General features: G+C 45.1%; 1 protein-coding gene across 1 annotated transcript in view; it reads left to right on the top strand.

Annotated features, from left to right (window-relative positions):
• The window catches only part of LOC147124335 (iron-sulfur cluster assembly 1 homolog, mitochondrial-like), a 72,203-nt gene that overhangs the window by 21,795 nt on the left and 27,075 nt on the right, over positions 1–23,333 (top strand). Inside the window, exon 3 of the mRNA XM_086003306.1 lies at positions 16,977–17,030. Coding sequence (XP_085859432.1) covers positions 16,977–17,030 — 54 coding nt within the window. The remainder of the gene's footprint in view (positions 1–16,976; positions 17,031–23,333) is intronic.

Here is a 23,333-nt window from a genome sequence, read left to right on the forward strand (position 1 = left end):
CCTGCTTCCATTTTTTCCTACCATCCACGCTACCCTTCATCTTGTGTACTTTTCCCTTTTGTTTATTCTCCTCCCCTCGGTCGGATTTAAAAGCCAGAGTCAGTTTCCTTAACACGCCTGGCTCTATTATTAACATTCTTGGAGTCGAACCATGATTCGGCCCTAGCCCTGATCCGTGGCAGGCTGTTAGCCACTAGGGTCCTTAACCAATGATTCCTGGGAGCCCCTAACAACTGTGCTCGGGCTAGATTTCCCCCTGTCGCTTTCAGATACACGGGCCACAACCTGTCTGCGAATGCATCTGGTGCCTCGCCAGCCAGCTGTCTGGTCTGCTCGACCTGCAAGAATGGGCTGCTCTGGTTATGTCCCAGCACCATTAAAATGTTGTCTTTTACCCCATCTAGTGTACCCCCTCCTAATTTAGTGGCTGCCGACAAACCCTGGTACAAAGAGAATAGTATCAGCTTTTTCCGTTCGTCGTCGTCACAATTATTCATCCCTCCTATCTGCTCTACATTGGCAAAATGAACAGAGGCATCCCCTCCGTGCTTCAGTTTCGGCACACTGGCCAGCATTTCCTGCAACTGATGGGACGTATAGGGAAGCACAAACTCACTCTGCAATGGCCCCTGACCGCTGCCTTGTGGGGGTGGACCGAACTTTTGCTGTCGCAGGGGACACATTGGTCCCGGTGGTCCCCGTGCTTCGGGAGCCGGTCGAACCTCTCTATACTGGGTCCCATCATCAGGCTCAACCTCATTCCAGTCTACCCCAACTTCCCCTGGTGCAGAAGGTATGGAGTAAAAGGTAAAGTAATAAAAAGGGCAAAAGCAGGAACTAAGTGTCACAAAACATCTTTGAAAGTTCTCTATCTGAATGCACGTAGCATTCGTAACAAAATAGATGAGCTAATGGCACAAATAACTACATATGGGTATGATCTTGTGGCCATTACAGAAACATGGCTGCAGGGTGACAATGCCTGGGAATTAAACATACCAGGTTATTTAACGATCAGGAAGGACAGGCAGGAAGGAAGGGGAGGTGGGGTGGCTATGTTAATGAAGGAATCACTGTAATACAGAGAAATGATATTGGGTCAAAAGGTCAGGATAATGAAACAGTTTGGGTGGAGGTAAGGAATAATAAGGGGAAAAAAACACTACAGAATCACAGAAACCCCACAGTGCAGATAGAGGCCATTTCGGCCCATCGAGCCTGCACCGACACATATCCCACCCGATCCCCGTAACCCCTACACCAACACATATCCCACCCTATCCCCGTAACCCCACGTATTTAATCCCCCTAACACTAAGGGTCAATTTATTATAGTCTATAGGCCTCCGAACAGTGGCAACTCTGTTGGACGGAGTATCAATCAGGAAATAGCTGAGGCTTGTAATAAGGGAACATCTATAATTATGGGGGATTTCAACTATCATATTAATTGGACAAATCAAATTGGGCAGAGCAGCCTTGAGGATGAGTTCATTGAGTGTATTAGGGATGGGTTTCTTGAGCAGTATGTAACTGAACCGACCAGGGGGCAAGCAACCTTAGATCTGGTCCTGTGTAACGAGACAGGATTAATTAAAAATGTCCTAGTAAAGGATCCCCTTGGAATGAGTGACCATAACATGGTTGAATTCCATATTCAATTAGAGGGTGAGAAGGTTGGATCTCAAACAAGCGTGCTAAGCTTGAATAAAGGAGACTATGAAGGTATGAGAGCGGAATTGAGTAGAGTGGATTGGGAAAATAGATTAAAGGGTAAGACGATACATGATCAGTGGTGTACATTCAAGGAGTTATTTTACAACTTCCAAAAAAAAAATATTCCACTGAGAAGAAAAGGGTGTAAAAGAAAAGACAGCCATCCGTGGCTAAGTAAAGAAATTAAGGATAGTATTCGACTAAAAACAAGGGCATATAAGGTAGCCAAATCTAGTGGGAGGATAGAGGATTGGGAAAACTTTAAAAGACAGCAAAAAATAACAAAAAGATTGATTAAGAAAGGGAAGATAGATTATGAAAGTAAATTAGCAAAAAATATAAAAACAGATAGTAAGAGTTTTTATAGTTATATAAAAAGAAAAAGGGTGGCTAAAGTAAATGTTGGTCCCTTAGAGGATGAGACCGGGAAATTAATGGTGGGAAATATGGAGATGGCAAAAACACTGAATGAATATTTTACATCAGTCTTTACAGTAGAAGACACTAAGAATATCCCAACACTGGACAAACAGGGGGCTAAAGGGGGGGAGGAGCTAAACAAGATCAAAATCACTAAGGAAGTGGTACGCGGTAAAATAATGGGACTCAAGGCGGATAAATCACCTGGACCTGATGGCTTACATCCTAGGGTCTTGAGGGAAGTGGCGGTAGGGATTGTGGATGCATTGGTAATAATTTTCCAAAACTCCCTGGACTCGGCAAAGGTCCCGGCAGACTGGAAAACTGCTAATGTAACACCCTTATTTAAAAAGGGCAGTAGACAGAAGGCTGGAAACTATAGACCGGTTAGCCTAACATCTGTGGTAGGTAAAATTTTGGAGTCCATTATTAAGGAGACAGTAACAGGACATTTGGATAATCATAATTTAATAGGACAAAGTCAGCATGGTTTTATGAAGGGGTAGTCATGTTTGACAAATTTGCTGGAGTTCTTTGAGGAAGTAACATATAGGGTGGATAAAGGGGAACCAGTGGACGTAGTGTATTTAGACTTCCAAAAGGCATTTGACAAGGTGCCACACAAAAGATTATTGCTTACGATAAAAAATCACGGGATGGGGGTAATATTCTGGCATGGATAGAGGGTTGGCTTTCTAACAAGGCAGAGAGTTGGGATAAATGGTTCATTCTCAGACTGGCAATCAGTAACTAGTGGTGTTCCGCAGGGGTCAGTGCTGGGTCCCCAACTCTTTACAATCTATATTAACGATTTGGAGGAGGGGACCGAGTGTAACATAGCAAAGTTTGCAGATGATACTAAGATGGGAGGGAAAGTAGTGAGTGAGGAGGACATAAAAAACCTGCAAGGGGACATAGACAGGCTAAGTAAGTGGGCAGAGATTTGGCAGATGGAATACAATACTGGAAAGTGTGAGGTTATGCACTTTGGCAGGAAAAATCGTAGAGCAAGTTATTATCTTAATAGCAAGAAACTGGAAAGTACTGAAGTACAAAGGGATCTGGGGGTCCTGGTGCACCAAACTCAAAAGGTTAGTATGCAGGTGCAGCAAGTGATTAAGAAGGCCAATGGAATGTTGGCTTTCATTGCTAGGGGGATAGAATATAAAAATAGGGAGGTATTGCTTCAGTTGTACAAGGTATTGGTGAGGCCGCACCTGGAATACTGCGTACAGTTTTGGTGTCCATACTTAAGAAAGGACATACTTGCTCTCGAGTCAGTACAAAGAAGGTTCACTCGGTTAATCCCGGGGATGAGGGGATGGACATATGAGGAGAGGTTGAGTAGATTGGGACTCTACTCATTGGAGTTCAGAAGAATGAGAGGCGATCTTATTGAAACATATAAGATTGTGAAGGGGTCGGATCGGGTGGATGCGGGGAAGATGTTCCCGATGATGGGTGAAACTAGAACTAGGGGGCATAGTCTTAGAATAAGGGGCTGCTCTTTCAAAACTGAGATGAGGAGGAACTACTTCACTCAGAGGGTGGTAGGTCCATGGAATATGCTGCCCCAAAAAGCTGTAGAAGCTACATCATTACATAAATTTAAAACAGAAATAGACAGTTTCCTAGAAGTAAAGGGAATTAAGGGTTACGGGGAGCGGGCAGGAATTTGGACATGAGTCTAGGTTCGGATCGGTCATGGCCCTGTGGGTAGCGGAGCGGGCCCAGGGGCTGTGTAGCCTGATCCTGCTCCTATTTCGTGTGTCTAATTCTGTTAGATTCAGGAGATGGTTCTGTGATAGTGGATTGGTGGTTAGGATCAGATCAGCCATGATCTTATTGAATGGCGGAGCAGGCTCGAGGGGCCGATTGGCCTACTCCTGCTCCTATTTCTTATGTTCTTATGAGACAAACACACCCCTGCCCTGGATAATGCTAGGGTCAACTTACGGATTTTTTCATTACAGGGCCCGTGATCGGCCTCTTCATGTACCCCTTTTAACTGCTCCTTAGCCTTGTCAGCTCTCTCTGAGTTCCTATTACCTTCCTCACGCTGAGCCTGACACTGCCTTCGACTTTCGGTGACCTGGCATTGCAGGTACATGTTTCTAGCTGTTTCTTTCTGCACTTTTCTCTTCTGCCTTTCAAAGCTCAAATCTTCTGTCAGCCGGTTCATTACGGCCTCTCTCTCTCCTGCCCTACTTTCTGGTTCCTGTTCCTCTATTCCTAAACGCTCAACTTTCTCCGTGAGCATCCGAATTTGTTTCTGCATACATATTAGCCAAATCGCCTTTTCCTTCGATTTCTTATGTATACTACGACACGTCCACGCTACCGCTTTCTCATACGGACTGTCAGTGTAACATTTCCCGCATCCTACCGCTTTCTCATACGGACTGTCAGTGTAACATTTCCCGCATCCTACCGCTTTCTCATACGGACTGTCAGAGTGTAACATTTCCCGCACCCTACCGCTTTCTCATACGGACTGTCAGAGTGTAACATTTCCCGTACCCAGTGCTCGGAAATGTTTACTTTCCCAAACACATACGAGAATATCCTATCCTCCATCGCAGGTTTCTTGCACTTAACCCTGTCCATAATTTTGTTCTAAACCTTGATGTCCTGCCGCAGTTGCCAGATTCTGTAAGGGGTTTTCTCCGATACTGGTCCCCTGTTACACACCGTTCTTGGACGTCAGGATTTATAAGAACAAAATATACACGGGGCAGGGTTTTGGCTCAAACTTTGATTTGTTTGTTTATTGAACACACACACAATTACTTCCCTAGTATAAATCCCTACGATTTATATCAGGCTAACAACCCCAAAATACAAACCCCTACGCAAGGGTCATTTGCATCAGCACACTATGACACAGTTAAACCCGTCCACGATTTGACTGTTGAATATAAAGTTACCCAGACTCCATCACAAAACCCTTATTGTGATCTGACTGAAACTCACAAACTTACTCAGACTCAATCATAAAAGCCCCTGTATGATTTGGCTGAAACATACAATCACCACTCCCGATCGGCTGTCTCTTGGAGTTGATTGTAGGCCCGAATCTTACTGTTCGCTGTTCTGCCGTCGGCTTCCCCCACCACTGTCTTCGAACTGCTCTTACTTAAATCAAAACCAACTTGCAATCTTGGAACACATATCCTGGCCCCTCCTATGCACACGATGGCCGTATCAAAATGTGTGAATTGTCCATTGATTTGAGACATCTTTCTGACAATGCAACCCTCCCAAAGTGACTGCATATGCGAGGTTGTTGGTTTCTGTCAGTATTCGTATTCAAAAAGTTCGAGGCCCGGCCCATTGTCTAGGCCTGCACTGAAACTCGTTATTCGGGGGCCATGGTCTAAAGTGGACAATGTAACTCCTTAAGGTACATGAATATGCAGATGTTCTTGTTCAGACTTTAGATTTGTATATTAGATTGTCTGTGATCCAGTCTCTTGAAGGTTCGTAGTTTCGGCTGCAATGTTTGAATTAACCCTTTATTGCCGAGCCCTTTTTACTGGCTCTGCAGTTCTGGGTTTTTATATTTCATGGTCCAATATTTTTACCGTTGGAGAGGAGGAATCGATCCTACAAGACCCCCACCGCCTTCTGGGTGAAAAAAATTCTCCTCAACTTCCCTCTAATCCTTCTACCAATTAGAAGGCCCCAGTTATTGACCACTCTGCTAAAGGAAATACGTGCATCCTATCCACTCTATCGAGGCCCCTCATAATTTTATACACCTCAGTTAAATCTCCCCTCAGTCTCCTCTTCCAAAGAAAGCAACCCCAGCCTATCCAATCTTTCCTCATAGCTAAAATTTTCCAGTCCTGGCAACATCATCGTAAATTGCCTCTGTACCCTGTCTGGTACAATCACATCTTTCCTGTAATGTGGTGACCAGAACTGTATGCAGTGCTCTAGCTGTGGCCTAACTAGTGTTTTATACAGTTCCAGCACAACCTCCCTGCTCTTGTTAGCTGAGGCATTGAATGTAAAGGAAAGTATCCCATATGCCGCATTAACCACCTTACCTACCTATCCTGCTACCTTCAGAGATCTGTGGACATGCACTCCAAGGTCCCTCTGTTCCTCTACACTTCTCACAACATCCTACCATTTATTCTGTATTCCCTTGCCTTCTTAGCCCGCCCCAAATGCATTACCTCACACTTCTCCAGATTGAATTCCATTTGCCACTTTTTTGCCCACCTGACCAGTCCATTGATATCTTCCTGCTGTCTATAGCTATCTTCCTCACTATCAACCACATGGCCAATTTTTGTATCATCTGCAATGGGTGTGGTTATGGGTGACAGTAATGACAGAAATCTCCTTGAGGTGCCCAGATCCCATAATTTAGTTGTGGAAGGTCAAGAGATTGATTGTCTTCTTGATTTGGATAAGAATTTTCCTTTTATTATATCACATCAAATTTGTAGTGTCACGCTTGAACAAGATGGGGGCTAAATTGGGCCGTGTAGCGCCATTTTTTAGATGCTACGCGGCCACATAACGATCAAAAATCGGGTCCCAGATGTGCGTGCACACTTCAGACAGGAAGTGCGTAGGATGCCATCTTGGGAAAGAGGTTTGCGCGCACCTAATGACCGCCGGCAACATGTAGAGCAGCGAGGTGATGACGCCAATCGGTGTGCATTGCTGATTTGGCACCAGTGCTGCTATTTCCGAATTCCACACTTCAGCCACACTCTTAAACCCTATCTTAAGCTCGCACAGCTGAATCATAGAAATGTATGGCACAGGAGGAGGCCACACGGCATTAAACGGAATGAAGAACCCCCCACAAGCGCTATTTAAAGGGATCATAAACTACTTGCGGGTTTGGTGCTGGTTTATTTCTTCTGGCTGCTGATGCAATTGTACGTGTTTTTGGAGCTTTCCTACACTTGGCTAAAGTTTGAATACTCTACAGGGAGTGGTCTGGCTGATGTTGAAGTAATTTTTTGGACATTGAAAATCTTGTGCTGAAACAAGTTATTTCTAGACATGGGTGGTCTGGTCGGACTTCCTCTGGGAAATGAACAGGACTGGGAGAATCAAGAGAGGCCACGCAGAGCAGGACAAGCTGCTTGAAGAGGAAGGATGAGGAGGGGTGAAGAGCTCTCAACAGGACGCCATATCTGCTGAGGATCATCAAGGAGCAATTCTCTTGCCTCGACTTCCGTGAGGACCAATGCATGAGACGTCTTCGTTTCACAAAAGAGGTCGTGACTGAAATCTGCCAACTGCTGTAGTCACAACTGCAATCTCAAAGCAGCGAAAGGACAGCATTGCCTGTGGCTGTCAAGGTGCCATGGTTCTTAACTTTTATGTGCCTGGCTCCTTCCAGACTGTTGCTCAAGATACAAGTAACATCTCGCAGTTTGCAGTGCATTGCTGTATAAGGGAGCTTGCTTCACCTGCTTAGAGCGAGCTCAAGGTTTTTCACAGATTACAGGATTCCCCATGGTGCAGGGTGCCATTGACTGCATGCACATTGCCTTGTGTGCACCTCATATGAACTTGGCCATTTTCATTGGGCAAAAAGGATTTCACACCCTCAATGTGCAGCTGGTGTGTGACCACAGGCACTGCATCATGCAGGTGAATGCCCATTATCCTGACAGCAGTCACGGTTCCTTCATTCTGCGGCAGTCCTCTCTTCCACCTGTATTTGAACCACCACAGCAAGTCAAAGGCTGGCTACTGGATAACAAGGGTTGTCCACTCATGACCGGGTTCATGACTCCAGTCCAGGACATATGCTCAAGTGCACAGCAGGCTTGCAATGTGTAAGGGGTGGTGTGTGGGTCAGCTTCACCTCTGACTTATGAGCGGTTCGAATCGCTCCCACTCCCTTGGTTCTAGACCTGGGACTTATTTGGGGGTTGTGATGAAAAGTGCAGCAGACAACTGAATCTTGGTGAACGAAATAAGATCTTTATTTTAGAAAGAAAATATACAACACAATAATCTTAACACTCTAAATCGGGGGAACACCGGAATATAGGAGGGAAATTAACAATAGACAGAATACTTCACCCCTCCCAATCCCACTTCACTAGCTAAGTTGGGCTCTAGAGGACCAGAGATGATGCTCACCAAAACAACTTCCTTTGACAGTTGTAGAGGTTCGCGATTTCGGGGTTCTCTAGATGTGTTGGTTGGGGCCTGCCGCACCCCAGACGCGGTAGAGGACTTCACCTGCGTGGCTAGTCAGTCTTCGCGTGTCTGCTGATGCGGTCGGGTGCGTATTGGATCTATCAGGTGAGTACCCAATTTCTTGTGGTTAGAAGTAGGGTTTAGAGTCTTTTCAGTAAAATCTTACCCAGGGGTAAGTCAGGATAGTTTGTAGAGTGGAAAAACTTGCGGATCTTCGGTTTTCTTCTGAGTTGGGTTTTGTTGGTCGTGGTGACCCAATATTACCTGGTTGCTGGTAATATTTGGTTGTTTTTTTCGTGGGGCCCTGGTCTGCCGCGAGGTCTCTGATGGTGTGTTACTTCTTCGAGAGGGAGAACTGCTTCGAGATGCTTCTTCTTGGATTGGGCTGAACTTGATGACTTGAATTGAGATGAACGCTGAACCGAACTTCCTCCAGCACTGCTTTCTTGAACTCTTTTCTTCCACTGTTTGCGCTCTTCCCACCGTTTTGAACTGACTGCTGTGAAAACAGGCCTTTAATTATACTGTTTGAGGCCTGCTTGTCTGCGCGCCAAATCAGTTTGTCTCATTGCTAGTTTTGGCGGGCTCGTTAACATGGATGGGTTAAAAATTGTTTAATAGGTTTCGGGATGGTCCCATCGATTCTTAAGTGGTTTTAAGCGATTGTTTAACCTCTTGTTTAATTGCAGTAACATTTGTCTTTTCCTGTGGGGACCAAGGTTCTTTGGTTGGTTGGTGGCAAGTTCTGCATTATGTATGCTTTGGATGGTTCTGGTCTGCCTTATGTATACTTTGGATGGTTCTGTAATTTTGGGCGGGAACTGCTCTTCTGTTGGTCTATTGTCATTATGTAAAATGACTGAGACAGTCCAGATAGTCCCCAGGCAGCTTGGCTAATGCCAATACCCAAAACTGTCCATTTACAGAGGCCAATCCCAATTCCTTTGTTGCAGCCCCTTTTTTTTCTTCCACAGGCTTGAACATGCTTTTAAAATAAAAACCAAAATCCTGGGGTCCTTGATTTTTAAATCTCACTTTGGCCCAATATTCTTATACCATTCTGACATGGTTTATTAACGGTCCAAAAATCCCTTCTTTAGGGTAATCTTCTTGGTTTTGGGGAATCTGTTGAATTTTGCGAATCTGCCAAACTGCCATAAGGAACATTATTGAGCCACCATCAGCGTCCTCAAGCAACGCTTCCACTGCCTGGACTGCTTTGGAGGAGCCCTGCAGTACTCAGCTGAGCAGGTATCAAGATTTGTGGCAATATGCTGCACAACCTGGCCATTATGAGGGAACAACCCTTACCACCACCTATCGGGCGAGTTGAGGAGGAGGAGGAGGAAGAAGCGGAGGAGGAAGTGGAGGAAAAGAGGCTACAATGTAGACAGCCCCTTTCTGCCTGGGCTCTACGTGACCAGATTATTATCAGTGATATCAGTAACCTCAACCACACCGCCTCATTCACCAACTGTCCCACGCTCCTTATCTTTCCCCTATCACTGACCGTCACATCGTCCTCTTTCCGACAACAGTATTAATTGTCATTTAGAAAGGCACAGATTAATCAAGGACTGTCAGCATGGATTTGTTAAGGGAAGCTCATGTCTGACAACTTGATCACATTTTTTGAGGAGGTAACAAGGAGGGTCGATGAGGGTAACATATTTGATGTAATATACATGGATTTTATCAAGGCTTTTGACAAGGTCCCACATGGCAGACTGGTCAGAAAAGGAAAAGCGCATGGAATCCAAGGGAAAGTGGCAGGTTAGATCCAAAGTTGGCTCAGTGTGTAAGATTACCCAAAGGGTTTTAGGAGTTGCAAGGCTTTTATTAAAGAGCTACAGTTTTAAAGCATAATCAGATATTACATATGGTTTAAGCTAAATATAATAGACGTACAACCCGTGACAGTAGAGAGCAATCTACGACTCCCGAAGCGGAACGCCACGACCGGACGGACAGTTGGTTAGATGCCTGATGAGACAGCATGGAGGTCTTGGGTCAGCGTGTCTCTGCAGTCAGCAACAGCCGTCGCTTCTGTTGATTCGTCCCTCTGGCTGTTGGAGGTGTTAGGCATAAGCCAGCATTGAACCACCTCCGAGGCTAAACTTAGTCAAGATGTTAGGCCTGAGCCAGCATTGATTTCCACCTCGAAGAAGCCTTCACCCCTCGCTGTCTGACTTCTGCTCTCAGCCCACTATATTTATAGTTATTTCGGTGGGCTGTGATCTGTCTAATGTCAATCACTTATAATCATCTATAACCCAAGTGTGGTGTGGGAAAACATCCCTCACTGCTTCTTTCTGCATGGCTGCAGAGGCCTTGCTCTTATCTTTCTGAGGAATGTTTTGTTATGTTTCTTTAAGGACATTTTATGGCTTTGTGTCTCCTTATTGTCTAGCTATGACTATCCTCCTGTGTTTTCTTGCATTTTACAACCACCTTATCATCCTGGTGTTTGTTAATTGACCTTGCTGACACTTCACCCATGCGTGCAGGCAGCACACATTTAGCATACTGCCTGCAATGCAATGAATGGCCGCTGGTTAATTGTTTACCATAAGCCCGACACACATTTTCGGGGGTTATCCAATTTAACCCCTGATAACTCTTCTGTGTTGCAGAAGAGGTTAACATCATTGGCAGAAAATGAAAATCTCATTGCTGGTTCCTTCTCAGCAAGTTACTCTATTTGCATTTATTGATTTTTATTTTTTTAAATGATTGACTTGCATTTAAATGTGGGATATTTAAAAGTTGTGATGCCATGCTGTGTTGCAGAACCAAATCCATTTTATTTTCCAATTTTCTCCTCCTTTCCCCAGATAACCGCCATTCTCCCCTAGCTCATCCAAGTAGCCAATCTTGACGTGTGAGCTTAGATGGTGAGTGTTGGCAGGCTATTTAACTATTTGGTGATGGAGACATCACAGCTGAGCTTGAGCCTGTCCTCACACAATACCCATGCACACTCATTCCAGTTGAGTCATTTGATCGTGATCAAGAGTGAGGATTCTGGCTGGTTTTTCCCTCTGTGGCCCAAAGACGAAACCCATCCAATGTTTCACAGCTAAAATTGTTAATCCAGTATAGATCTTCTGGTTTCTGTAGTTTAGTATGAGTGTCCAAGTATGACCTTTTGAGCCCTGCAATCCAGTCATTGAAGCCCAGGCAACTCAATCATATTTGTGCTTGTAGTATTTGTGGTTTGTCTCATTTCAAATCTTGTGAGCCTGGATATTTTTTTTCTGAGCAGTGTTGCATTAGAACACCAAGATCAATTAGTATCAGCAACTTGAGATATATGCAAATTAATGAGAATATGGATATAAACTTTGTGGCCTATATCTCCATGGCAGTCACCCACATTGCCCATGGAGGCCGAAGCTTGCACACCTTGGTTTTATACTCTACTGTATTTACCCACTCAGCCATTAGAGGAGCTCTGACCAAATCACTTTGAAAGAAATATTATTAGGGTGAATTCATGTTTTGTCACTTAAAAGCTACCTTACAATTGGTGTAAACCTTTTCAGCACTCTCAATTGATGCAGTAATACATTTAAACACAATTTACACCATGACGCACGTTTGTTTAAAAAAAAACATTTTTGTGAAATAAAAACAGAAAATGCTGGAAATACTCAACAGGTCAGGCAGCATCTGTGGCGAGAGAAACAGAGTTAACGTTTCAGGTCGATGACCTTTAGTGAGAACTGGAAAAAGTTAGAGATGCAACAGATTTTAAGCAAATGCAGGGACCGGGAAAGGGGGGAGGTGAGGAAAGAACAAAAAGGAAGGTCTGTGATGGAATGGAGGCAGGAGAGATTAAATGACAAAAGGTATGATGGTACAAAGCAAAAGGAGATGGTAATGGGACAAGTAAATGGGAATGGCAGAATCATCAACTGCTGCCATGTGAAAAAATAGGGGCATGGTTATGGTCTGAAATTGTTGAGAAGTCTGTAAGATGCCTAATCAAAAGATGAGGTGTTGTTCCTCGAGCTTACGTTGGAACAGTGTAAGCGGCCAAGGACAGAGAGGTCAGAGTGGGAGTGGAGTGGAGAATTAAAGTGACAGGCAACCGGAAGCTCAGGGTCACGCTTACGGACTGAACAGAGGTGTTCCACAAAGCGGTCACCCAATCTGTGTTTGGTCTCCTCAATGCATCGTGAGCAGCGAGTACAGTATATTAAATTGCAAGAAGTACAAGCACAAGCTGTTTCACCAGGATGGAGTGTTTGGGGCCCTGGACGGTGGGAATGGAGCAGGTAAAAGGGCAGGTGTTGCATCTCTTGCGCTTGCACGGGAAGGTGCCATGGGAAGGGGCGGGGGTGTTGGGGGTGATTGAGGAGTGGACCAGGGTGTCGCGGAGGGAGTGGTCCCTTCGGAATGCTGAAAGGGGGGGGGGAGGGGAAGATGTGTTTGGTGGTGGGATCACGCTGGAGGTGGCAAAAATGGCGGGGGATGATCCGTTGAATGTGGAGGCTGGTGGGGTGAAAGGTGAGGACAAGGGGAACCCTATCATGGTTCTGGGAGGGAGGGGAAGGGGTGAAAGCAGAAGTGCGAGAAATGGAATGGACACGGTCGAGGGTCATGTCAACCATGGTAGAGTTGAATCCTCGGTTGAGGAATAAGGAAGCCATATCGGAAGCACGAGTATGGTGTCGCCAGAACAGATGCGATGGAGACGGAGAAACTGGGAGAATGGAATAGAGTCCTTACAGGAAGTGGGGTGAGAGGAAGTGTAGTCCAGGTAGCTGTGGGAGTCAGTGGGCTTTATAGTGGATGTTTGTCGATAGCCTATCCCCAGAAATGGTGACAGAGAAGTCGAGGAAGGGAAGGGAATAGTCGGAGATGAACCATGTGAAGATGAGTGAAGGGTGGAAATTGGAAGCAAAGTGATTGAAATTTTCTAGTTCAGGGCGAAAGCAGGAAACGGCACCGATACAGTCATCAATGTACCGGAAAAAGAGGTAAGGGAGGCGACCAGAATAGGACTGGAACAAAGAATGTTCCACATATCCCACGAAAAGGCAGGCATAGCTAGGAGCCATGTGGGTTCCCATAGCAACACCTTTAATTTGGAAGAAGTGGGTGGAGTCAAAGGAGAAGTTGTTCAATATGAGAACAAGTTCAGCCAGGCGGAGGAGAGTGGTGGTGGATGGGGACTGGTTGAGCCTCTGTTCAAGGAAGAAGCGGAGTGCCCTCAGGCTGTCCTGGTGGGGGATGGAGGTGTAGAGGGATTGGACGTCCATAGTGAAAAGGAGACGGTTGGGGCCAGGAAACTGGAAACTATTATAAAGTGGCGGAGGGCGTTGGAAGAGTCGTGGATGTAGATGGGAAGAGACTGGACAAGGGGAGAAAAAAAGAGTCGAGATTGGAAGAAATTAGTTCCTTGGCTGAACAGGCTGAAATGATGGGTCTACCAGGGCAGTCCTGTTTGTGGTTCTTGGGAAGGAGGTAGAAGTGGGCAGTGCGGGGTTGGGGAACTATGAGGTTGGCGGCCATGGATGGAAGATTTCCAGAGGAGATGAGGTCTTGGAAACGATGGCTTGATGTTCGGTAGTGGGGTCATGGTCTATGGGGAGGTAGGAGGAGGTGTCAGAAAGTTGATGTTCAGCCTCCGCAAGGTAGAGGTCGGTTCGGCAAACAACAACAGCGCCACCCTTGTCAACAGGTTTAATGACAATGTTGGGGTTGGATCTGAGAGAACAGAGTGCTGCAAGTTCAGAGGGAGGTAAGTTGGAGTGAGTGAGGAGAGCAGAGAAATTGAGACGGCCGATGTCCTGCCGACAGTTTGCAATGAAAAGATCTAGAGAGGGTAAGAGGCCAGAGGGAGGGGTCCAGGTAGAACGAAAATTCTGAAAATGGGAGAAAGGGTCAGCTGTGCGGGGGAAGACTCCTGGCCAAAGAAGTGGGCATGAAGGCGACGGAAAAAGAGCTCAGAGTCGTGCCGAGCTTCAAATTCATTGAGGTGGGGGTGTAAGGGGATGACGCTCAGGTCTTTGCTGAGGACTGATCGTTCGGGGTCAGAGGGGATAGTGAAAACATGGCAGGGGGTGAGATTAGAAGAAGGGATGGGGTCAGAGGAAAGTGAAGGGGAAGAATGTTCCGGAGGGGTATTGGTGTCCAGGAGTTGTTGAATCTTGTGATCCTTGACACCTGAAAGGAAGAATTTTTTATGAAAACCATACCCCATTACAAATAAATGCCATTCAAACCTTCATCATACAGAAATTCTACAAAATAAGGTACCTTTATCACGGTCTTTAATTGTATGCATGTATATAACCAGATAATGTAGAGTACAGCACTTTTTGTTCTCTGTGCAACCAAAAGGAATGAGGTTGTGATCCAGTTTTTAAGCTACCAGCAGATCGCCTGTGAATTGGAGGATACGCTATAGGAGCATTATAATTGTGTAATGTGCAATGTATAACATAGTTAATCTCCCATGACATTCCTTATGGACAATTCTAGTTCATTGTTTTGCACATTGTCTTCCACCTTTTTCCCCCTGTCTATATAGTTGTCTCTTGCTACTATTTGTGGTGTCTATCACGCTAACTTTTTTCATTGTCTCTTTCTGTATGTCTCATCATCCCTCTGTCTCCTCTCTTTGTATATCTTTGAGGTCTGTGTGGCTGTCGCATGTTTTTTTCCACTGCACTCTATCTATTTCTCACCTTTTTTTTAAAGCCTATGGTATATAAAAAGATGGGAGGCAACCTATATTGGGTTACAACTGCACTTTCAAAATCCCAACTGTCTAGCCTTTGGCTCTCCATTCACTACAACATTTCTGCAGCTACCGATCTGCTCAACCACACCCTCACCTCCACCTTTGATGCCCTAGTCCCCATTAAAACCATTACTCTCACCCTAGTCATTCTCCCTGGTACAGCCCTCATCTCCGCTCCCTTAAGTCCAAGTCATGCAGACTTGAACGTATATGGCTGACAACTGGTTTAGCCATTCATCGCCAGATCTGGCTGGACCACATAAATCAGTATCGGGTCCTACATTCCTCTGACAAAACTGCTAATTATCCCAGGATCATCCTGGAATGAAAAGATAACCCCTGCCTTCTTTTCTCTACTGCAAACCATCTTCTTAAACCCCTCTCACCGCCTCCTCCACCCTCGCCTCCAACAAGTGCGAGGAGCTCATAGACTTTGTCACTAAGATTGAGACCATCCATTCAGCTGTCTCTGCCGCTTCCCTCCCTTGCACTAGCCCATTGGGCCAAACTTCCTCTGAGGTTCCCCCCCTTGCCCTAGCATTGAACTTGCATCTTTCTCTAGTTTCTTTCCTATCTCCCCTCATGCCCTCTCTGAGCTCATCTTGTCCATGTGACCCACCTCCTGCTACCTCAACCCTATTCCCACTAAACTGCTGACCAACTTCCCTTCCTGGCTCCCATGTTAGCTGATATTGTTAACAGTTCCCTCTCCTCAGGTACTGTCCCCCTCCCCTTCAAATCTGTGTCATCATCTCTCTCCTCAAAAAAAACAACACTTGGTGCCTTTGTCCTTGCAAATACCGCCCCATCTCCAATCTCCCTTTCCTCTCTAAAGTCCTTGAACATGCTGTCACCGCAGGACGGACTCACCAGAGGTGGTGGTGCAGTGGTATACAGTCGGGAGGGAGTGGCCCTGGGAGTCCTCAACATTGACTCTGGACCCCATGAAGTCTCATGGCTACAGGTCAAACATGGGCAAGGAAACCCCCTGCTCGTTACCACCTACCGCCCTCCCTCAGTTGATGAATCAGTACATTGTTGAACACCACTTGGAAGAAGCACTGAGTGTAGCAAGGGAACAGAACATATTCTGGGTGGGGTACTTCAATGTCCATCACCAAGAGTGGCTCAGTAGCACCACTACTGACAGCTGGCCGAGCCCTGAAGGACATATCTGCCAGACTGGGCCTGCGGCAGATGGTGAGAGAACCAACACAAGGGAAAAACCTACTTGATCTCGTCCTCAGCAATTTACCTGTCACAGATGTATCGGTCCATGGCAGTATTGGTAGCAGTGACCACCGCACAGTCCTTATGGAGACGAAGTCCCGCCTTCACACTGAGGACACCCTCCTTCGTGTTGTGTGGCATTACCACCGTGCTAAATAGGATAGATTCCGAACAGATCTAGCAGCTCAAAACTGGGCATCCAAGAGACACTGTGAGCCATCAGCAGGAGCGGAATTGTATACTACCACAATCTGTAACCTCATGGCCTGGGATATCCCTCACTCTACCATTATATCAAGCCAGGGGGCCAAACCTGGTTCAATGAGGAGTGCAGAAGAGCATGCCAGGAGCAGCACCAGGCGTATCGCATTCTCAACCTGAGGCAACAATTACAGCTTCAAGTAGGCTTTGCGTGGAAGAAAATGGATAAATTCAATTGTGGGGAAATAGATGGGAAGTGAGTAAGAAAGTAGTCATGGTCTCCAACTGAATAATTATGATGTCACTGGTGGAAGTATGAGAAATATCCATAGTTCCCAGATTATATGTACAGTAAATAGAGTTCATGGTTATCATTTTTGTTGGAACATATTGATGGAGTTTTAAACTGTGGGTGATAATTAAAAATTGGAACCATTTTTAAACATTTAAACTTTTTTTTCTTCTTACCTAGACTCCTTTGGCTGTTAATAAAATTAAGCGTCTGCTTCAAGAAAAGCCTGAATATGTAAGTATTATCAGGTATACATCATCTTTTACTGTCTGTCCAAAATAAATAAAAGATAGGCAGTGTTACAAATACAAGAATATGACCATACATTAACAGAATTTCTCTTTGCAGCACTAGTTACATAGTGATGCTATTTAAATAATGCACAATAGTTTTTAAACTTTCCTTTGGTAACATCTGAAAGAAATAGAATTCAACTTGGTACTGCTTTCTTGTACTTGTCCCAAGAACAAATCTTCAATAATTCTTAACTTATGTTAGAATTCTCCTTTCAGTGAAACATTAAGACTAGTGGGGTACCGCAGGGATCGGTGCTAGGACCCCAGTTATTCACAAAATATATATATATAAATGATCTAGACGAGGAAACTAGATGTAATATCTCCAAGTTTGCAGACGACACAAAGCTGGGTGGGCGTGTGTGCTGCGAGGAGGATGCAGAGAAACTCCAGTATGATTTGGACAGGCTGGGTGATTGGGCATATGCATGGCAAATGGAGTATAATGTGGATAAATGCGAGGTTATCCACTTCGGTGGCAAAAACAGGAAGACAGATTATTAACTGAACGGCAATAGATTAGGAAAAGGGGAAGTGCAACGAGACCTGGGTGTCCTTGTGCACCAGTCGCTGAAGGTAAGCATGCAGGTGCAGCAGGCGTTTAAGAAGGCAAATGGTATGTTGGCCTTCATAGCGAGAGGATTCAAGTACAGGAGCAAGGATGTCTTGCTGCAGTTGTACAGGGCCTTGGTGAGACCACACCTTGAGTATTGTGTGCAGTTTTGGTCACCTTATCTGAGGAAGGATGTTCTTGCCATGGAGGGAGTGCAGCGAAGATTCACCAGACTGATACCTGGGATGGCAGGAATGACGTATGAGGAGAGATTGGGTCGATTAGGCTGATATTTGCTAGAGTTTAGAAGAATGAGAGGGGATCTCATTGAAACTTATACAATTCTAACAGAACTAGACAGACTAGATGCAGGAAGGATGTTCCCGATATCGGGGGAGTCCAGAACCAGGGGTCACAGTCTAAGGATAAGGGGTAAACCATTTAGGACTGAGATGAGGAGGAATTTCTTCACCCAGAGAGTGGTGAACCAGTGGAATTCTCTACCACAGAAGGCAGTTGAGGCCAATTCATTAAATATATTCAAGAAGGAGTTAGATATATTTCTTAAGGCTAAAGGGATCAATGGATATGGGGAGAAAGCAGGGACAGGGTACTGAATTTGGATGATCAGCCATGATCTCATTAAATGGCGGAACAGGCTCGAGGGGCTGAATGCCTACTCCTGCTCCTTCTATGTTTCTATTCACATTATTAGAGCAAATTCATGATCTAAATGTTACAACTTAAAATTATTTAAAAGCTACTTTACAGTTGGTATATATTTATTCATCTTCAGTATCCCTGTTCTGGGAATAGCCTATTTATTTTTTTAGATTAAAAAAAAAAATGATAACATGAAGATAAAACTAAGTTTTAGAAATGTCTGAATGTGAGGGAAAATGTCCCCACCCTTTACTGAAACCTGAGTTTTTGATACCCATAATGTTTACAGTGCTGGGACGTGATTGATTAAAAGGGTAAGGAACCTTGCAGGATATCTATTAATCATAGCATGGTTTAATTACTTATAGGACAGTAAAATGTAATTAAGAAAGTGAACAACTTTTTTTACAAAATGTAAGTCAAGAATTTATGATCCCGAGATAGATTTTGATGAGTAAGCTCATTTAGCCAATATCAGCTCTTAAAAGCTTTAGGGTTTTTGCCTCCACTACTTTACCAGGATCCATTCTATACATTGATCAGTATTTGTATGAAGAACTGCTTCTGGGCATGTCCTAATCTTACCCCGCCCCCTTTCAAATGTCACTGTTCTCTTAGGCAGTCCCTCGGAACCAAGGATGACTTGCTTCCACACTAAAAATGAGTTCTCAGGTGACTGAGTCCAATGCGGGACCAGCAGGCTCTGTCACAGGTGGGGCAGACGGTGGTTGAAGGGGCGGGTGGGTGGGGTGCTTGGGTTGACGTGCGCTCCTTCCGCTGTTGGCGCTTGGCTTCCGCTTGCTCCCGGCGAAGAGACTCGAGGCGTTCAACGCCTTCCCGGATGCTTCTCCTCCACTTTCTGCGGTTTTGGGCCAGGGATTCCTAGGTGTCGGTGGGGATGTTGCACTTTTCAAGGAGGCTTTGAGGGTGTCCTTGAAGCATTTCCTCTGCCCACCTGGGGCTCTCTTGCCGTGTCGGAGCTCCGAGTAGAGCGCTTGCTTTAGGAGTCTCGTATCGGGCATGGGGACGATGTGGCCCATCCATCAGAGCTGATCGAGCGTGGTCAAAGCTTCGATGCTGGGGATGTTGGCCTGAGCGAGAACACTGACGTTAGTGCGCCTATCCAGCCAATGGATTTGCAGGACCTTGCGGAGGCAGTGTTGGTGGTACCTCTTTAGTGCTTTGAGGTGCCTGCTGTACGTGGTCCATGTCTCTGAAGCATACAGGAGGGTGGGTATCACTGCTGCTCTGTAGACCATGAGCTTGATGCAGGGTTTGAGGTCCTGGTCTTCAAACACTCTCTTCCTCAGGCGACCAAAGGCTGTACTGGCACACTGAAGGCGGTGTTGGACTTAGTCATCGATGTCTGCCCTTGTTGACAGTAGACTCCTGAGGTATGAAAAGTGGTCCACGTTGTCCAAGGCCTCGCCATGGATTTTGATAATCAGGGAGCAGTACTGTGTGGCGGGGGCAGGTTGGTAGAGGACCTTTGTCTTACGGATGTTTAGTGTAAGGCCCATGCTCTCATATGCTTCAGTGAAGGTGTTGACGATGGTTTGGAGTTCGACCTCAGAGTGTGCGCAGACGCAAGCGTCGTCTGCATACTGTAATTCGATGACAGAGGATGGAATGACCTTGGATCTGGACTGGAGACAACGGAGGCTGAACAGTTTCCCATTTGTTCTTTAGATTAGCTCCACTCCAGCAGGGAGCTTACTGAGGATGAGATGGAGCATTGCAGCCAGGAAGATTGAGAAGTGTTGGCGTGATGACACAGCCTTGCTTGGCCCCGGTCCGTACGTGAATTGGGCCTGTGGTGGATCCGTTGGTCAGGCTCACTGCTTGCATTGACGTCGTGAAGCAGGCGGAGGATGGTGAAAAACTTTTGAGGGCAGCCGAATTTGGCTAGGGTAAATAAAATTAGAGAGTTAAATGCGTGGCTCAAAGACTGGTGTGGGAGAAATGGGTTTTGCTTCTTGGGACACTGGCATCAGTACTGGGACGGGAGAGAGCTGTTCCGTTGGGACGGACTTCACTTGGCCAGTGCTGGGACTAGAGTCCTGGTGAATTGAATAACTAGGGCTGTAGAGTGGGCTTTAAACTAATTAGTGGGGGGGAGGGACTTTAAACTAATTAGTGGGGGGGAGGTTTTAAGAGAGCGAAAAATAAAAATGACAGCGGAGAAGGCAATAAAGCAAGGTAGCAGTGGGGGAATTAAAAACCAGAGCGTGTCAGGAAGGGACAGAATGTATAATGGTAAAGTAGTAAAAGGGGTAAAAGCAGGAATAAATTGTCAGAAAACATATTTGAAAGTTCTTTATCTGAATGCACGCAGCATTCGTAACAAAATAGATGAGTTGACGGTACAAATAACTACACATGGGTATGATCTGGTGGCCATTACAGATAACGGCTGCAAGATGATCATGACTGGGAACTAAACATACAAGGGTATTTGACAATTAGGAAGGACAGACAGGAAGGAAAGAGAGGTGGGGTTGCTATGTTAATCAAGGATGGAATCACTGCAATAGTCAGAAATGATATTGGGTCAAAGGATCAGGATAGTGAAACAGTTTGGGTGGAGATAAGGAATAATAAGGGGAAAAAGTCACTAGTGGGCGTAGTCTATAGGCCTCCTAACAGTTTCAACTCTGTTGGTTGGAGTATAAATCAGGAAATAGTTGGGACTTGTAATAAGGGAACAGCTATAATCATGGGGGATTTTAACTTTCATATTGACTGGACTAATCAAATTGGGCATGGCAGCCTTGAGGAAGAGTTCATAGAATGTATTAGGGATGGGTTCCTTGAGCAGTATGTAACTGAACCAACCAGGGGGCAGGCAATCTTAGATCTGGTCCTGTGTAATGAGACAGGATTAATAAAAAATGTCCTAGTAAAGGATCCCCTTGGAATGAGTGACCATAATATGGTTGAATTCCAAATTCAGTTTGAGGGTGAGAGAGTTGGATCTCAAACCAGTGTACTGAGCTTAAATAAAGGAGACTATGAAGGTATGAGAGTAGAATTGACTAAAGTGGACTGGGAAAACAGATTAAAGTGTAAGATGGTACAAGAGCAGTGGTCTACATTCAAGGAGATATTTCACATCTTTCAAGATAAATATATTCCACTGAGGAAAAAGGGGAGTAAAAGAAAAGACAGCCATCCGTGGCTTAGTAAAGTGATAAAGGATAGTATCTGACTGAAAACAAGGGCATATAAAGTAGCCAAATCTAGTGGCGGATAGAAGATTGGGAAGCATTTAAAAGCCAGCAAACAATAACTAAAAGATTAATTAAGAAAGGGCAGATAGATTATGAAAGTAAACTAGCAAAAAATATAAAAACAGATAGCAAGAGTTTCTACAGCTATATAAAAAGAAAAAGGGTGGCTAAAGTGAACGTTGGTCCCTTAGAGGATGAGACCGGGAAACTAGTGGTGGGGATCATGGAGATGGCAAAGACGCTGAACAAATATTTTGTATCAGTCTTTACAGTAGAGGACACTAAAAATATCCCAACACTGGACAAACAGGGGGCAATGGGGGGGGGGAGGAGCTAAACACGATTAAAATCACTAAGGAGATGGTACTCGGTAAAATAATGGGACTTAAGGCGGATAAATCCCCCGGACCTGATGACCTACATCCTAGGGTCTTGAGAGAAGTGGCGGTAGGGATTGTGGATGCATTGGTGATTATTTTCCAAAACTCCCTGGATTCAGGAAGGTCCCGGCAGATTGGAAAACTGCTAATGTAACACCCTTATTTAAGAAGGGAAGTAGACAAAAAGCTGGAAACTATAGACCAGTTAGCCTAACATCTGTGGTTGGCAAAATGTTGAAGTCCATTATTAAGGAAACAGTAACAGAGCATTTGGATAAACATAATTTAATAAAACCGAGTCAGCATGGTTTTATGAAGGGGAAGTCATGTTTGACAAATTTGCTTGAATTCTTTGAGGACGTAACATACAGGGTGGATAAAGGGGAACCAGTGGATGTAGTGTATTTGGACTTCCAAAAGGCATTTGACAACGTTCCACACAAAAGATTACTGATCAAGGTAAAAAATCATGGGATTGGGGGTAATATACTGGCATGGGGGAAGATTGGCTATCTAACAGAAAACAAAGAGTTGGGATAAATGGTTCGTTCTCGGGCTGGCAACCAGTAACTAGTGGTGTTCCGCAGGGGTCAGTGCTGGGACCCCAACTCTTTACAATCTATATTAACGATTTGGAGGAAGGGACCGAGTGGAACATATCCAAATTTGCCGACGATACAAAGATGGGAGGGAAAGCAGTGAGTGAGGAGGACATAAAAAACCTGCAAAAGGACATAGACAGGCTAAGTGAGTGGGCAGAGGTTTGGCAGATGCAATATAATGTTGGAAAGTGTGAGGTTATGCACTTCGGCAGAAAAAATCAACGAGCAAGTTATTATCTAAATGGAGAGAAACTGCAAAGTGCTACAGTACAAAGGGATCTGGGGGTCCTAGTGCATGAAACACAAAAAGTTAGTATGCAGGTGCAGCAGGTGATCAGGAAGGCCAATGGAATCTTGGCTTTTATTGCAAGGGGGATGGAGTATAAAAACAGGGAAGTCTTGCTGCAGTTATACAGGGTATTGGTGAGGCCACACCTGGAATACTGCGTGTAGTTTTGGTTTCCATATTTAAGAAAAGATATACTTGCTCTCGAGGCAGTTCAGAGAAGGTTCACTTGGTTGATTCCGGAGATGAGGGGGTTGACGTATGAGGAAAGGTTGAGTAGGTTGGGACTCTACTCATTGGAGTTCAGAAGAATGAGAGGCGATCTTATCGAAACATATAAGATTGTGAGGGGGCTTGATCGGGTGGATGCGGTGAGGATGTTTCCACTGATGGGTGAGACTAGTACTAGGGCATAACCTTAGAATAAGGGGCTGCCCTTTCAAAACTGAGATGAGGAGAAACTTCTTCACTCAGAGGGTAGTAAACCTATGGAATTTGCTACCCCAGAGAGTTGTGGAAGCTGCAAC

Source organism: Somniosus microcephalus, chromosome 1 (assembly GCF_052327205.1).
Source record: "Somniosus microcephalus isolate GS21.2 chromosome 1, FLI_Smic_1.0, whole genome shotgun sequence".
NCBI lineage: Eukaryota > Metazoa > Chordata > Chondrichthyes > Squaliformes > Somniosidae > Somniosus > Somniosus microcephalus.